The sequence below is a fragment of the Danio rerio genome, chromosome 2, assembly GCF_052040795.2.
Source record: "Danio rerio strain M-AB ecotype USA chromosome 2, GRCz13ab, whole genome shotgun sequence".
Classification (NCBI taxonomy): domain Eukaryota; kingdom Metazoa; phylum Chordata; class Actinopteri; order Cypriniformes; family Danionidae; genus Danio; species Danio rerio.
Genome location: NC_141022.1, coordinates 11,524,432 through 11,541,112, shown reverse-complemented (window position 1 = coordinate 11,541,112; position 16,681 = coordinate 11,524,432). Strand labels below are relative to the sequence as shown.

Here is a 16,681-nt window from a genome sequence, read left to right as displayed (position 1 = left end):
CCCCCCCCCCAAAAAAAAAACCAGTGAGTGGCAGTTCTGTGGGCACAAATGCCTTGTTGATGCTAGAGGTCAGAGGAGAATGGCTAGACTGGTTCCAGCTGATAGAAAGACAACAGTAACCCAAATAACCACTCGTTACAACCGAGGTATGCAGAAGAGCATCTCTGAACGAACCACATGTAGAACCTTGAGGTGGATGGGCTACAGCAGCAGAAGACCACACCGGGATTGGACAATAGAAGATGCTGCAACATTCAGATGGTAGGGTCAGAAATTGGCATTAACAGGATGAAAGGATGCATCCATCCTGCCTTGTCTCAACAGTTCAGGCTGGTGGTGGTTTAGTAATGGTGGGGGGGGACATTTTCTTGCCACACTTTGGGCCCATTAGTACCAATTGAGCATTGTGTCAATGCCACAGCCTACCTGAGTGTTGCTGCTGACCATGTCCATTACTTTATGAACACAGTGTACCTATCTTCTGATGCCTACTTCCAGCAGAATAACGCACCTTGTCATAAAGTGCGAATCATCTCAGACTGGTTTCTTGAACAGTACAGGGATGTGGTGGAACGGGAGATTGGCATCATGGATGTGCACCCGACAAATCTGCGTGATGCTATCATTTCAATATGGACCAAATCTCTGAGCTATATTTCCAGTACCTTGTTGAATCTATGCCACTAAGTTTAAGGCAGTTCTGAAGTCAAAAGGTTGTCCAACCCTGTACTAGTAAGGTGTACCTAATAGAGTGTGATTGTAAGTCTAAACACAGTCTGAGTAAAAGGCCAGCAAAGGTCATTTATATATAAAAATAAAGGAAAGAGTATACACTGTTAAGCCAAGACAGACCAATACTAGTAACTTATATGATGCCAGTACATTAGTCAAACTTTGAAGCGGATCAAAAAAGTTTACAAAAATTGTTCTAAGACAAGATTGGGTGTCGTTTTAGGATGACTTATCCTTAAAGGGATAGTTCACCCAAAAGAGAAATCATTTTCATTTACTCACACTTAGGTGGTTCTAAACTCTTATGGTTTTTCTTCTTCTGATGAACGCAAAGAAAGATATTCAAAAAAATGTTGAGAAAAAGAAAAAAAAAACAACTGTTGACATCCAGAGTAAATGCAAAAAACACAATGAAGTCAATGGCACTCAACATTTTTCACTATATCTTCCTTTGTGTTAAACAGAATAAAAAACTTAAACAAAAACTAAAATAGTTTGGTAACAGAAGGAGAATAAGTAAATTTTCCTTTCTGGGTAAACTACTCTTTTAACAAAGTCCAAAAATATAGTCTACATCAGTGTTTCTCAACCACATTCCTGGAGGACCACCAGCTCTGCAAATACTCCATGTCTCTTTAAACAATCACACCTGATTCAGATCATCAGCTCATTAGCAGAGACTGAAAGACCTGTAATGGGTGTGACAGACAAAGGAGACATCCAAAACATGCAGTGTTGTTGGTCCTCCAGGAACGTGGCTGAGAAACACTGATCTACATGATTCTGGACATTATGAATGGGTACCTACAACTTAAGCAGTTCCACTCTGAGCTCGTTGTCTTTGGATATACTGTTGTTATCCTTGACAACCTCCTTGATCTCCTCAACAAAGGGCTTCACAAACTGTAGAAGAGCAGAGCAGCAGCGGCACAAGCCGAAAACATCGTCCTCCTCCTGCTCTGCTGTGACAGGCACTGGCAGCCTGGAGACCTGCGAGAGCAATGTGGAGAGAGCCATACCCACAGACGAGGCCTTCTTCATGCCCAGACGCAGCAGCACTGAAACGATAGGACAAAAAAAGTACACATTAAGTTTAGGATCCATTCAAAATGCAAAAAAGTGTCATGTAGGATGTTTATAAATACAACCTAATTATTTTTTACCACCAGGCAATGCAAGATCTATATGATTTTGGAGTGTGCAATATATATACAGTTAAAGTCAAAACTTATAGCCCTCCTGTGATTTTTTTTCCAAATATTTCTAAAATGATGTTTAACAGAAGGGTGACGCAGTGGTGCAGTAGGTAGTGCTGTCACCTCACAGCAAGAAGGCCACTGGTTCGAGCCTCGGCTGGGTCAGTTGGCGTTTCTGTGTGGAGTTTGCATGTTCTCCTTGTGTTCGCGTGGGAATCCTCCGGTGCTCCAATTTCCCCACAAGTCCAAAGACATGCTGTATAGGTGAATTGGGTAGGCTAAATTGTCTGTAGTGTATGAGTATGAATGAATGGATGTGTGCCACACGCCTGCTTCTGAATGAAGGTTTCAGCCGTTAAATCGTCCCCTGGGAGCTGGCTGCAGTATAAGTCATAAAGCATGCCTCCTCTGTGTTAATGAACGAGACTTGAGCCCAAATAAAAAAAATGTATTACACTTGCAATAAAATGTCCCGAAAGATGGTTTTGGTCAATAGGGGCACTGGTCATCATGCTGAAATAGGTGCAGATCTTTATTTTTGTAAACAGTATGTTTTTAGCAGTAATTTAATGCTGGGCGTGTCATCGTGATTGACAGTTCTGATTGACAGCTTCTCAAAGCTGACAATCAGAGCTTCGGCAGGAGATTGAAAGGTTAATATTCAATTTCTGTGTTATTTTACCATAATAAAATGGGCTCAGCAGTAAACTATACTTTCTGACCTACAGGATCTGGTGGAACACTGTTTTTTCGGTAAGGTCAGGGCTTTATCTGGCTTTATTAGTTTGCTGATACACGCCCAACGTTAGCCATGACGGGGAAAATACAGGTGATGTCTATCTAGCAGTAATTCTCTTTACGAGTCTGAAATAATAATTAGGAAGACAAAACTAATGTTAGCCGACACCTACATTGATCTCCTGTAATGTTATATAAAATTGATTTAAAGGACGTCTCTGACCTTTTGAGTTTCGACATGTTATTGAGTTAATCTACTGAACTTGCTGTTCTAAAATGTTAATGTTTTAGAAACTAAATCTTATATAACAAATAGAGGTGTAAATGTTATATATTATATATTTACCGTTGGCTTTTTATTTGAAAACTCCTAATAAACATGAAAATTAATGCAATTTCCTCTTTGCCAGCTATAATGAGGGCATCGAATAAACCAAATGAAACGAGGCAAAAATGATAAACAATATGCAAGCGATGTTGCAGCAGCTGATTGACATCAGTTGATGTATTAACACTGCAAAGTTTATTTTACAAATTGATATGGATTGTTTTATATAGTTCAGGGACGGGATGTGTAATTATCTTTTAAATGCATGACTTTTCCCGCATGGTAAATCGTTATCTATGCTTTGTAGGCTATATTTTGGGTCCTGTTGATTGCTAATTTAAAATAAAAACCTTTCTAAAATGTATGTGTTGTTCATATGTTATTGTTCATATTTTACAAGTGATATTTCTACCCCTGTGAACATAACAAATACCAACAAACCTGTTACAGGAGAAATATTTTTTATGCTCATATTACTCTTAGGCAGTGTATGAAAGATTGTTTATTTCTGCAGTCCAACATGTATTGCTTTTATTCAATTATAACAGCCTACATCACAGTTTTTAAACAGTATATTATTACATGTTTTTTAATGTAAGTGCATATATTTACATTAGCGACTCTTTGTTATAGTGCTGATACCGGCGGTCAAGTGAGAAGTTCGGGGGGCGTGGCTGATTGGACATACAAGCGTTTGGTTGGAAGTTTGATTCCGCAGCTCCTCCTCTTGCTCCATCAGGCAGTTCTCTGAGCATGCCCAGGCTCCAATTTCAGCAGACTTCTGCGACAGTTTGTGCCCGACATGAGGCGTTTTGCCTTCAAATCGTTCAATAGGAAAAGGCGCTGTCGTGCTGTCCATATTTTATACAGTTTGAGCTAAAGTGCATCACATGAAAAGCAATAAGAAGCGTCTTGAAGGGGCGGGGCATTTCAGACACTAGAGAGCATTTGATTGGTCACGATTTGATGAGAAACTAAAGTATGAGGTGACCTGAATAAAACCGTTGATCCATTTAGGCGGAAGTGACAAACTACAAGCTTTACATGTTTATATCAGTTTTATCATCTAAACGCGAATTTAGTCACTGTTTTGGAGCACACTAGCTTATAGATATTTAAAAAACTAACAATACTGATACTAACATCTAAAAATGTTGTTTTAATTTCATGGGATCCTAACAATTTTAACTATAAATGCTTGCTGTGAACCAACTTTGTTATGTGAATTCATACAATGGTTTAGTTCACAACCTTTCACATGACTTTAATTTCCATTTCAACAACCAGTTTTTTTAAAAGAATAACCATTATTAACATCACCATTATTATTTATTAATATTTTTAACTTTCCAACTCTAAACTTTTGAAAGACCTTGTAGACTTACTTTTTAATGTGGCTGTTATATAATTGATTCTAATTATTTAATGACAAATAAATTCCTTCCACAGGCGCACACACACACTATAACACCATCTAAGAATAAACCTACAGAACCTTACCAACTTCCTTCCCTTCACACGACAACACTAAACTATAAAGGGACAGATGTAACAATACACTTCAACATTTCAATGCTCAAATTTCAGTGACTAAGAGAAGAAAAACCTGTTTGTAAAGGCTTGAGGAGAAGAGTAATCGTCTCAGCAATGAAGCCTGAATCAGCCTCCTCCACCTGCTCCAACAGCCCCACCAGCAGCTCTTTTGGACTGCAAACCTGTTTCACAAAACAGCACAATGAAAACCAGGAAACCGCACACTGATGTAGCCAAATATCTCGTCATCAAAATATAAAAGACATAAGTGACCTCCAGCAGATGTAGAAGAATGGCATGGCAGTGAGGAAGGGTTTTATCTTCCTTCTTTAGGAGCATCTTAACCAGAGGTCCCAGTAGATTCCAGCCCATGCATCTCACTATGTTCTTGAGTGAAACAAAGGGGGAAAAACTACTTAAACTGATAAGATAAAAATTGTATAATAATGACAAGAATTACCTTATAATTTACTCACCCTCAAGCCATCCTCAGTGTGTCATATGACTTTCTTCTTTTAGACAACCCAGTCGGAGTAGTAATATATTTTATCTTGGATTCTCCATGCTGTATAATGATGTTGGGTACTAGTGGACCTATTTTGAAGCTTCCAAAAGCCATCATAAAACTGAACCATGCACCATCAGCAGGTTAAAGAATGTCTTATGAACTGGATCGATGTGTTTTTGTATCAAAAAATTTCTTTTTTTATTTTTTACTAAAAACACTGGCTTTCGATGGACGCTGAATGCACATTCTCAACAAATTCCTCTAACTCTGATGGAGGACACATTTGTAGCAGAAGCTCTGGTGAGAGTAGATGAATGAGTATAACTAAACGCAATAAATAATTGAAAATGGGAAACGAAAAGTTAAAATGTCAGAGGATTCACTGCAACTTCCAGTGTTCAACATTTAGGCTTCTAGTCAATGGTTAATATGCAGCTGTATTCTCTGGTTAGGCTTTTTATACAACTGATGTTAGACAATTTATGTTTATGGAACTAAACCACAAACTGCAGACCATGGCCCTGTTTCAACTAATAGGTTTTAGTTTTAAAACGGCGTTTTGGTATGAAAATGATCCACGTCCACACGGGCGTTTAGCACTTCTGAAAAAATCTTCGTCCACACTTCACCGCACCACACCTACACTGTCGTGCGCTGCAGCGTATGCGGACATCTGAGCTCTAGGCAGTAAGCAGGTGCTTTGAGCACAGCTCCCCAGATGAGAGCAGCACACGTTGGACAGTTCATCAAGGATCTACCGCTGGATATCATCTCAATATAGTTGTTAAACGTGATAATTAATCAGTTTTGTGTATATCTAACAAGTCTTCGGTCTTTTGAATCTATTACTTGTTCTCAGGTATTGTGTTTTGGTTGAGCGCAAAGATAAGTCAAAATATTATTTTGTATAACCACGTACACTGATTCTGCATGTTTGACTGTCTGCTTGACTTTATTTCCTATATTGAATGAACTCATTGCATGTTACACTTTTATAATGGCCATTATTGATTATTAAAATTGATATTCAGCAAAAGAGAGGGTAAGTTTCATAATTTTTCAATGAGAATGAAAGGAGGCAGTTATGTTATATGCTCTGTTTTATAAATATGTATACAGTGAAGATGACAGTCATATAAATATGTAGCTACACGCCAAATCAACATTTTTTGGTGTCTGTTAAGTTGTTAATATCAAATTGAAAATAGGCAGTTGAAGTTCCTTATATCATGTTTTCATTTTATTGTTAAGATGTGATGCGTATGAGGTTATACAATGCACTGTTCCCCTTGAAGATCTACACGATGTGTCCTTGGGAGCTTGCTTTCCATTTCAAACTTGCAAAGTCTGAACTTACAGGGAAAAGATTCAAGACTGAACATTGTGCACTTAATATTAGCCATGCTTCCACTATCCATTAAAGCGAGCGTGCAAGGGAGAGCCAGGGCCAGTCGCATTTCCACTGTCACTTCCAGGGCCTGATCGGGCCAAAGGGGTGCTTCCTTGGGGCCAGCGGCCGGCTTTTTTCAGCCTGCCGAATACCTTGGGCCAAAAAGGGCCAGCTGGGACTTTAGGGCAGAGTGAAAGGAAAGGCAGAGTTTGCCCAAGTCTGGTAAAAATGGCATGCGGCCATTACACTAGTTTTCCGATCACACACGAGTACATGCGGCAAACAAATAAATAAATAAGGAAAAGAAAAACATGGTCAGTTTAGGACCACCTATTCTATAAATACCTTATAGGCTAGGGGTCTTTTTGTTTATGATTCCCCTTATGTTTTTTAGGGAAAAGCTCCAATCAGATGTCTGCAGCCACACCTCTGTTTTCAAATGTCTCCATTTACCCCCCATCCACACTAACGCGGAGCAGTAGCGTTTTAAACCCAAAATGGCCTCTTCAGCATTTTTTAAAACGCTCCGTTTTCAGGGCTGGAAAACTTTGGGGTAGTGTGGACTGTAGGCATAACTGTAGGAAAACGTATGCATTTTAAAACTAAAACGGATTAGTGTAGACGGGGCCTATATGAACATTATAATATCACTCACTCACTCATCCTATCATTTGGCTTAGTCCCTTATTTATCACAGCAGAATGAACCGCCAACTAATCTGGCACATTTTTTATACACTCTCTCATTCACACACATACACACTCAAAGACTGTGGCCATTTTATTTTACACAATTTACCTATCCCGCATGTCTTTGGACTGAAAAACCAGACAAACACGGAGAGAAAACACAAACTCTACACAGAAATGCCATCTGGCCCAGCCGGGACTCGAACCAGCAACATTTTTGCTGAGGCGACAGTGCTAACTACTAAATAAATATTATTTTAAACTCATATTAAATATTTAATAAAATATTTCAATATTGTGCATCCCTATAATTATCATTAATTTATATAATATTATTTATATATATGTAATATAATTAATCTAATTTATATAATAGGTTATTGAGTTAAAAAGCTTTACAAAATTACTTTAAGCATTTTGGGTTTTGGTTTTCAGCCAAGTGCATCCAGAATTTTCATTTCAGCTCATCGCTAAATATTTTTGTTACAAAAACACACTCATCTACTTCTTAAGACATGCGTTGACCCCCTGGTGGTAAATAGGTTAGTTTTAGACAGATTTGTGAAAGCTTCAAAAAAAGTGACATTTCCCAGCACCATTATACAGCATGGAAGAGCCATGGTAAATTTAAAGGGGTGGTCCAAAGTGTAATTAAGGCTTGGTTGTGTTTATATGATGCAAAGCAATGTGTGCTCATGCTTAATTTGTTATTTTTTCATTTATCTTACTTTGATTTTATACAGCTACTCAGCTAACATAAAAAAACGACTCATATTTCCTAGTTCCTCTGAAAGTCCTGCTCTCAAGAGGCTCTGATTGGTCATGTAAGAGTTGAAATATTACAAATATTTTGATATCTTTGACGATTCAAAAACATGAGCTGAAAACAGAGACTGGTGACTTCACAACCCAGCAAGGGGGAATGCGGGAAAAACCAGTTCCTGCCGCATTTGCATCTGAGTCTGCTGAAACTCAGCTTCAACCCCCCATCTCACACATATGGTCATTTCAATGTTTGAATGTTCTAGATTAACCAAACTGACTTTAACTATCATGTTTGATATCATTTGAAATGTCTCAGTGCGATTGGTACAATGGTCTCATTCTCTCAGAAACAGACATAATCAAAACAATAAATATATAACTGCAGGCATCTTTTGAACCACTGTGAAGGGTGTGACTTTTCCCTAAGTGTGAATGCCTTTTGTTATTCACACCCCCTTCCTTGAGGGAATTCTTGGATTATTTAAGGTAAGGTCTGAGAAAGACTCAGCGAGATTCTGCCTAACCAGATCAGCCCATAACATGGGGTCTGCCCCATGTTATGTATATTAAAAAGTCAGGAATGCATCTTTTTCATCTTGGATTTATCTTTGATAATTTGATGTTTTGTATTGATCGTTTATGAATTGACTGATTGAATTGGCATAATACATTTACCTGACTAATAAATTATGTTTTGAATCAAACCTCGTGTTATTATCACTGATAATTGTTGTTGTCCATAGCACTACAAGCCACTGTACAGGTTAATAACGGACTAAAACATGTTAGACGGAGCAGCGTGGCACGCTATACAATGTTGTTAGAGATCCGACTAATAAATTGGCATTAATTCAAGTATACTTGGACTGTAAAAGGCCAACTATTTAGAACAACAAAATATTGTTGAAACTACTTTAAATGTGGATATTTAGGCCTTCATTTACAAACTTATAATCCTGTGCGATTATTATTAAAATACTTTGTCTTGATTAAGTAGATAACAGATCTATGGGGACCACATAAAAATCTCCTAAATTGAGTAAGTAGGGTTCTGCCTTTTTAGGAGAGTGGTTAATCGCCTCTGTTTAATGACCAAGACTGACAAGCTTGTATTAAGAGATTGTATACCCGGTCGGTGCAAGAATCGGGATGCTATAGGAATGAGAATAAGGTATAATAACAAATCAAAAGAATATTCAATCATAATCTAAAATAATGTGAAAGGAAACAAAATAACCTTCTCAATGTTTTATAATTGGAGTCAGATAAAACGAGGATAAATATATTAATATTCTAAACCACCTCATACTAAAATTGGAGTCAGATATGAGTTAAGTTTAATATAAATCAACATTGTGCACTGGAAAGACCGAACATGCAGTGAACCTTCATCCACCATTGGATACCGTCATTGGACCAACTGGCTGGACCTTACAGTCACTTAAAATATTGTGCTGTTATTCGCAGATCAGCTCCACATCACCAGGAAAATTGTCACACCTTTACAAGCACATGTTGTGCCTCAGCTGTATAAATACTGTCAGTCAGAGTAGCTGTTAGCCATGTAAGTTTGAGCCTGAATCAGACAGAAAATGAACAGGACACAGCTAAACCTTACGCCTGCTCTCTAAAATAAAATCTGACAAGTGTCCTTTACATATATTCGGAATAAGCATATGTAAGTAATATGAAACATTTGCATATCTTTTGCGAGTTCATTATTTGAGATGTAGAATGCAGGGAAAGTTGCTGAATAAAGAGACACTGCAGCGCTGCTGAAGATTGTGGCTGTTTAAAGCAGTTTGACGGATAAATATAAATTTGTAGCTACATTGTTAGTGGTGCCAAACAGCATTTCCTGTTGTTTTCATCCTTGTTTAAATCCTTGCTACAACATACCATTAACGGTAGACACTGTGCATGTATTAGATCAATTTTAACCAATAAAAACACTTACAGGTTGTGGCTCACAATCCTTAGCTTAGTCTATAAAGGTTGGAGCTGCTTCTCCTTTGAGGAGTTTTTAGCCAAATCCAGCACTGAACTAAGAGAGATTCTAGAAGCTGTCCTTTGTTAAATGCTAGCTATATTTATTTTTTATAATTTTCTGGAACATATTTAAGTTAAATTGTAAACAATTCTCTTTATGCAGAAACAGAACAAGCTCTGAGGATATTTGGACGGCATTTTAGCTTTCTCTGCTATAACATTACAGCGCCTTTGGCCACACCCCTTCGCTGAACGCTTTAAATGCATGTAACCTGAAGCATTTAGCTCATTAACCTGGATGTATTTTTTTGTTGTCCCCTGTAGGCTTTGCTAAGCTAACTCTGTAAAAGCAATGTCTCGCTTTGCATTGAACTTTGAGCGTATAACATTCAGGGATGTTGTTTATGTTCACATAGCTACATTACACATTAACTAAAGTTTATATTATGATATCATAGTGGACCACCCCTTTAAAACTACTCTTGTTCATCTGAATAAAGAATAAACATTAAGGATGGCTTGAAAGCGAGTCAATTATGGGGTAATTTTACATTTTTGGTTAACTGTTCCTTTAATGCATCTTCTACAGTACATAGATAATTCACAAAGTAGAGTTTGGGTTAGATGCTACTGTATAAAGTTCACCTGGTTCTTCTCGTCCACTAGGATGCTGAGAACCTGAGCACTGTCACCTTGCTCAATGCAAGTACTTCCAGCAGCAGTGAACAAATCGTAATCTTCTGGTGCGAAGCTTTCATCCTTGACTGTTTGCTGCAAAAAGAGTGAATACACACGTAAATGACTGCAGGTGATTTAATGCGAGTGTACTGGAGCACACATTAAGACACTTACACATCTCTGGACCATATCACTGAGCTGATCTAGAGCCATGCTGATGCTCCGAAACGCCTTCTGTCATCAAGGACTTCTGTATGAAGATAATGTGATGTTACAGTCACTCTAGCAGTATACTAAAGCAGTGATGGTGCAAAGACAAGCTCGCACTGACGTCACGATCAATCATGACATCTTCATAAAAAGCAGTTCACTGTCACACACAGTCCAACTCAATCATCATTAAACACACACACACAGAATAACACATATCGAGATGATAAAAGCAAAACATTTATAAATGGACCTCACTCGTCCTCAAAGAGATGTCAAACTGCTTCTTGTAGGTTAGTTATTAGCAAGATAGCTAACGTTAAAATGCTCTAAAGGACTTGAGTTCGTTGAGAGAGAGGAGAACTAAACGTTCGCGTAGTTTTGTTAAAGCTAGGCTACTGCTTTGTTTTGTGAATATTATATAGGTCTACTTAACGACATAGAAATTGAAGGAGCGCGCTTACTCAGGTTCTATACTTCAAGCAGCGTCGCATGTTTAGAAACTGAAGCGGATTGTGCTGGATGAAGCGTGTCACACGCGGCTTGCCGTAGTGCTCCGATGTAAGCGGAAGGAGTTTTGTTTTGATAAAACAAGCATGGATGCCGGTGAAGTGACAAGAAAGATTCGGCCCTCAAAGTCCAAGAAGAAAGGTGTGGTATATATATAAAGTTACATGGACTTTTTCATTTATATGTTTGAATTTTAACAAAATGTTTGTACGTTTAATCTGAATTTTAGGTGGAAAGGGAACCCAAGCTATTTCAGCAGAGGATGAAGCGAAAAGGTGTGCATTAACTTCACTTGCACTTGCACTTGATTTTGAGTAGTAATTACAACTAGATTAAGTTAAAGATATTTTGCCTGGACTAACTTTGATTCTGGCTTAAGAAAGCATGACAAGTTAGTTTGTGAGTTATTATAAAATATAGATATGTAAATATAAATATGAAATATAAAATGTATAGTACAATGGCATAACAGTATGCTGGCTTAAGTTATTATACGTTAGTTATTGAAATCGGGGATGGGCAGTACTTGTGATACATGTATTTCATATACGTATTTTAAATGCAATAGTGTTTTGTAATTTGCCTAAGGTTAAGATTAGGTTCATGAAAAAGGCTTAATATTTTGTATCAAAATACTTTAGCGTCTTGTATTTTTAAAATGCTGTAAAATGCTTTGTAAAAAGTCTACATGATGACATCATACAAATGTGGCCTTTGATTGGTACTTTCTTAGTTAATTGCCAAGGCTTTAGATTAGACTAGAAAATTTATTAATATTGGAGTTGATCAGTGCTTGGAGTATGGATGGAAATTCTGCATCACATATAAAGAAAGTAACAGACAAATAGAAGGGGTAAATGCAGGAGCAAATGCAGGAGCAGGTCAAAATCAGACAAGAATATAAGACAAACAACATAAAAAGTGGCGATACCTACAAAAAATAATTGGCTGTTTCAAATGCCAGTAGCTGATCTGCAGGTGCTCTTTATAGTTAATTACTAACTTTAACATAATAGACAAAAATATTAAATAATACTCCAAATCTTCCTAATTTTTGAGATATCGTGTTGATAGGGTGTTTTGAAGAGTACAATTGCAAAAAAAAAAAAAAGATTTTTGGAAATTACTAAAACTGGAAACTTTTGTAGTTTTCAGAAATCATGATTTTATATTGAGTATTGAAGATTTCAATTGCAAAAATGTTGAAAAATATGACTTTTAGCAGATGGTTGCAATTTTCACAATCAAGAGATATAGTATTCCAACTCATCTGCAATAAATGGTTTTTACCTAAAGTTTGTTAAAATATTAATGACAACAGAAAATGGGTTGCTCTACAAATATATATTTTATTATGGCAAGAACATTTTGGAATAAGGCTGTAACATAAAAAATGTGGAAAAAGTGAAGCGCTATGAATAGTTTCCAGATGCACTGTATGTGTATAAAAAGTGTAGAGCAAGTAGTGATGTTCGTTTCACAAATACTATCATCAAGTGCTCCTAAGATAGATTGCTTGAGGGAAGAAACTGTTTCAGTGTCAGGCTGTTCTGGTGCATAGTGCTTTGTAGCATTGACCAGAAGTTAAAAGTTGGCAGGGTGAGGCTGTGTGCTGGGTGTGAGGGGTCCAAAGTGATTTTGGCAGCCCTTCTGCTCGCTTTGGATAAGTACAGTTCTTGTAAAGTCGGGAGGATTGTACCAGTGATTCGCTCAGCAGACTAAACTATTCAACGTAGTCTTCAGAGGTCAGATTTGGTAGCTGAGCTAAACAAGACAGTTATTGAAATGCAGAGGACTTCAGTTTCAATGATGGAAATGTAGAACTGTTTCAGCAGCTCCTTTGGAAGGTTGAACTTCCTCTGCTGACAAAGAAAGTACAGCCTTTTTTGAGCTTTCACATTGCAAATTAAAATATTTAAAACCTTTGATATAAAGTGTAATGTTTGCAGGAGGGAAGCTGTTAAAGAACAACTCCGACAGAAGCTTGAGTTGGAGCGTAAAGCCCGGCAGGTGGTTGAGCGGCTGCTGGAGGACAGCGTGACAGAAGAGTTCCTCATGGACTGTGTAAGGCACTTATTTAGCCTCCAAACACTTCAGATGGATATTTAAACTTATTTGTTGTGATCCATTGAGAGAATGTCCTACTTTTTTTTTTGTTCTTCTTTAGGCCTGGCACATCACTCCTGCCAACTACAAAGACACTGTGGAAGAACGATCCATTGCTAAACTGTGTGGATATCCCACGTGCCCAAATAAATTAACTAATGTAAGAAGTTTGTGAATTCTCACACTCGAAATTTACTAAAAAAACTTCAGTTTTTTTTTCTTTGTTGTTATTGTTCTTTCTTTTTTATCAATGGTATTATACTAATTCCAGGTGCCCACTCAACAATATAAAATATCCACCAAGACAAATAAAGTCTATGATATTACAGAGCGTAAGGTGTGTTTTTCTTTAATTGTTCTCTTTTTTTCTGTATTTTATTAATGATTGGAGATTAATTAGTTGTTCTGTGTGTGTTTTTTCCTCCAGTGCTTTTGCAGTAATTTCTGCTACAAAGCCTCCAAAAGTTTTGAGCTCCAGATATCAAAGATTCCACTTTGGCTTCGAAAGGAGGAGAGGTAGTGTATTTGTTAATTTAATTGTCAATTAATTTATTACTAGAAAACTGTTTATTTGAATTTTTAAAACATTATTAATGAAATTTATTCAGTATACACAGTCTAAACATAAATACTAACATATTTTATTTGATAGTAAATATTTACTGTATAGTTTTAGTATATTTGAAACGTTTTGGGTCTAAAATATGTAATATTTTGTAAAGAAATGTTCTTTGTAGAATGAAGTTTCCTTTAGACAAAAACAGTCTAATTATAGACCATTTCAATGTGGGGATGTCATTGGCCCATGAACATTTACTGCTTGTCATCAAACTATTTCAGAACTGTTAACAAGAGGCAGTTCAATCATAACTTAATGTTAAAAAAGCTTTTTTAATATTATTAATCAACATGTGGCTCTTTTTGGATTCTCGGAAGCTACAGAAATTAAAAATGTAAAACTGGAAATACATTGGGACTATTGTTTTTGTTTACATCGCTTAAAATGGTCTTTAACATTGTAAAATATTATTACAATTTAAAATTGTTGCTTTCTGCATGACTATATATACAGTGGAAGTCAGAATTATTAGCCCCCTTTTTAATTTTGTTTTTTATTTAAATATTTCCCAAATGATGTTTAACAGAGCAAGGAAATTTTCGCAGTTTATCTGATAATATTTTTTTTTCTTCCGAAGAAAGTCTTATTTGTTATATTTTAGCTAGAATAAAAGCAGTTATTAATTTTTGAACACCATTTTAAGGACAAAATTATAAGCCCCTTTAAGCAATTTTTTTTGATAGTCTACAGAACAAACCATCGTTATACAATAGCTTGCCTAATTACCCTAACTTGCCTAGTTAACCTAATTTACCTAGTTAAGCCTTTAAATGTCACTTTAAGCTGTATAGAAGTGTCTTGGAAAATTCATTTATTCATTTTCTTGTCGGCTTAGTCCCTTTATTAATCCGGGGTCTTGGATAATATCTAGTAAAATATAATTTACTGTCATCATGGCTAATTATTAGAGATGTGTTATTAAAACTATTATGTTCATAAATGTGTTGAAAAAATCTTCTCTCCATTAAACAGTAATTGTTATATATATATATATATATATATATATATATATATATATATATATATATATATATATATATATATATATATATATATATATATTTGTGTGTGTGTTATATATACTAATATATATATATATATATATATATATATATATATATATATATATATATATATATATATATATATATTAGTATATTTATTAGTCATTTTTTACACTGTTTTTAATGTTTTGGAGGAATCTATGATTTTTTTTATTTTTCAGGATAACCCTTGTGCACTGTTCGAATTTACTACTAATTTTGTTATGTTAGGGATGAAAACATCTACTAAATTAAACTGCTGTAAAAATGCATCATATAAATATTTATCAATTTCAATTTATTTTGCATAAGACTGTTAACCACCCTCAGTCCTGATTTAAATTGGCAAGTTCACAAATGATGTCACCGATTTAGTGAAAAAAAAACTCAAAATGATGTATTATTGATATAAAAAGTTATTGTTGACTGGGTTTTTTTTTTACCTTTTATCACAATCTTGGACATATGAATAATGAGTAACAATAATGCTTTGATGCATTGTTAGATTTTAATTTTTCTCCCTTATTTACTGTTGGTGGCTGGTTTTCACCACTGACTTCCATTATAACCACATTTGATGGTGTATAAATACACAGTTCTTGTTTTATTTGCTCCATGTAGTTCTGAGAGGTGAGATGCATATTTTGATTTTCTTGGACACATCAAAGTGAGAACAAAAAGGTCATTCACAGACACACATCCACACACTTTAACTTGCTTTCATGCTCTATTTAAAATCCAGAAACTAAGCTTTTTTGCACAGGCCTGCTAAAGGGTCAATGGTGCCAACTGATGATCAACAGTAAAAATTACAAATTGTACCTCTTCCCAACAAGGAAAAACACAGACAATCAAAACTGCATAATTATATAGTGTCTTGGTTTTGTAATAAAAAATGTGGTTCTAATGGAAGTCTATGGCAAAATTAAAATGAATCAAAGGCAATGTTGTTTCACATGTATAAAACTTTGATAAAAGGTAAAAATAAATTCTTTGTAATTTTCTAAGTAATTTAGTTTTGATCAGGTCTGAGGTAGGGTTGTGACGATGAGGAAATTTCCCCACCGGTTAATCGACATGTGACAACACCGGTAATACCGGTATCACCATGGGAGTGGGCGTTTCTTCTTTTCCTTTTTGTTCTGCTTTTAAATAGCTTATAAATGCGTGCGTATAATACTTCCACTTTCAGTTTTGCGGGAGTTGCCAATTCGGCGTCAATTGTTTGAATGAACGAAAAGGAAAATACAAAAAAAAATCACTGTTATTAAACAACACATAACTTTTATTAACATAACGAATAAAACACAACAATGCTACAGGCTGAGAAAAACTGTGGAAGTTGCAACCAAATAACAACCAAACGTCTATATTATAAATTAACAGCTTAGTCCTTATGATATGAACAATCCGTTTATAAAATACATTATTAACGAATCTATAGGCTATTGAAGAATAAACCGAATGTGAAATATGATCCTTGCATAATGATCACAACTAAACAAGTTGGCACTCATTTTGGGCTATATATAAACTATAGGCTATATGGCACTCATTTTATATATAAACTATATATGGCATTCATTTTATATATAAACTATAAAGAAAAAATAATAATGAAAATGTTAAGAAATGTAACATTATTTA

At 35.8% G+C, this 16,681-nt stretch overlaps 2 protein-coding genes across 11 annotated transcripts in view; one reads left to right on the top strand and one right to left on the bottom strand.

The window, feature by feature from the left end:
* Positions 1 to 11,273, bottom strand: part of glmna (glomulin, FKBP associated protein a) — a 35,954-nt gene extending 24,681 nt beyond the window's left edge. For 2 of the 7 annotated variants that reach the window (XR_015477708.1, XM_087239302.1), the window contains exons 1-6: positions 11,221 to 11,273; positions 10,721 to 10,796; positions 10,514 to 10,639; positions 4,801 to 4,914; positions 4,601 to 4,709; positions 1,541 to 1,790 (exon numbers count right to left, since the gene is read on the bottom strand). Coding sequence is in view for 6 of the 7 variants with exons in the window: in XM_087239302.1 (XP_087095428.1) it covers positions 1,541 to 1,790; positions 4,601 to 4,709; positions 4,801 to 4,914; positions 10,514 to 10,639; positions 10,721 to 10,759 (638 nt within the window). In the remaining variant the exon portion in view is untranslated. 7 annotated transcript variants of the gene reach the window in all.
* A 54-nt stretch (positions 11,274 to 11,327) lies between these two features.
* The window catches only part of rpap2 (RNA polymerase II associated protein 2), a 30,479-nt gene continuing 25,125 nt past the window's right edge, over positions 11,328 to 16,681 (top strand). For 2 of the 4 annotated variants that reach the window (NM_001024432.3, NM_001277930.1), the window contains 6 exon segments: positions 11,328 to 11,407; positions 11,496 to 11,541; positions 13,216 to 13,330; positions 13,434 to 13,532; positions 13,644 to 13,709; positions 13,800 to 13,888. In NM_001024432.3, the coding sequence (NP_001019603.2) occupies positions 11,353 to 11,407; positions 11,496 to 11,541; positions 13,216 to 13,330; positions 13,434 to 13,532; positions 13,644 to 13,709; positions 13,800 to 13,888 (470 nt within the window). In that variant the 5' untranslated portion in view covers positions 11,328 to 11,352. 4 annotated transcript variants of the gene reach the window in all.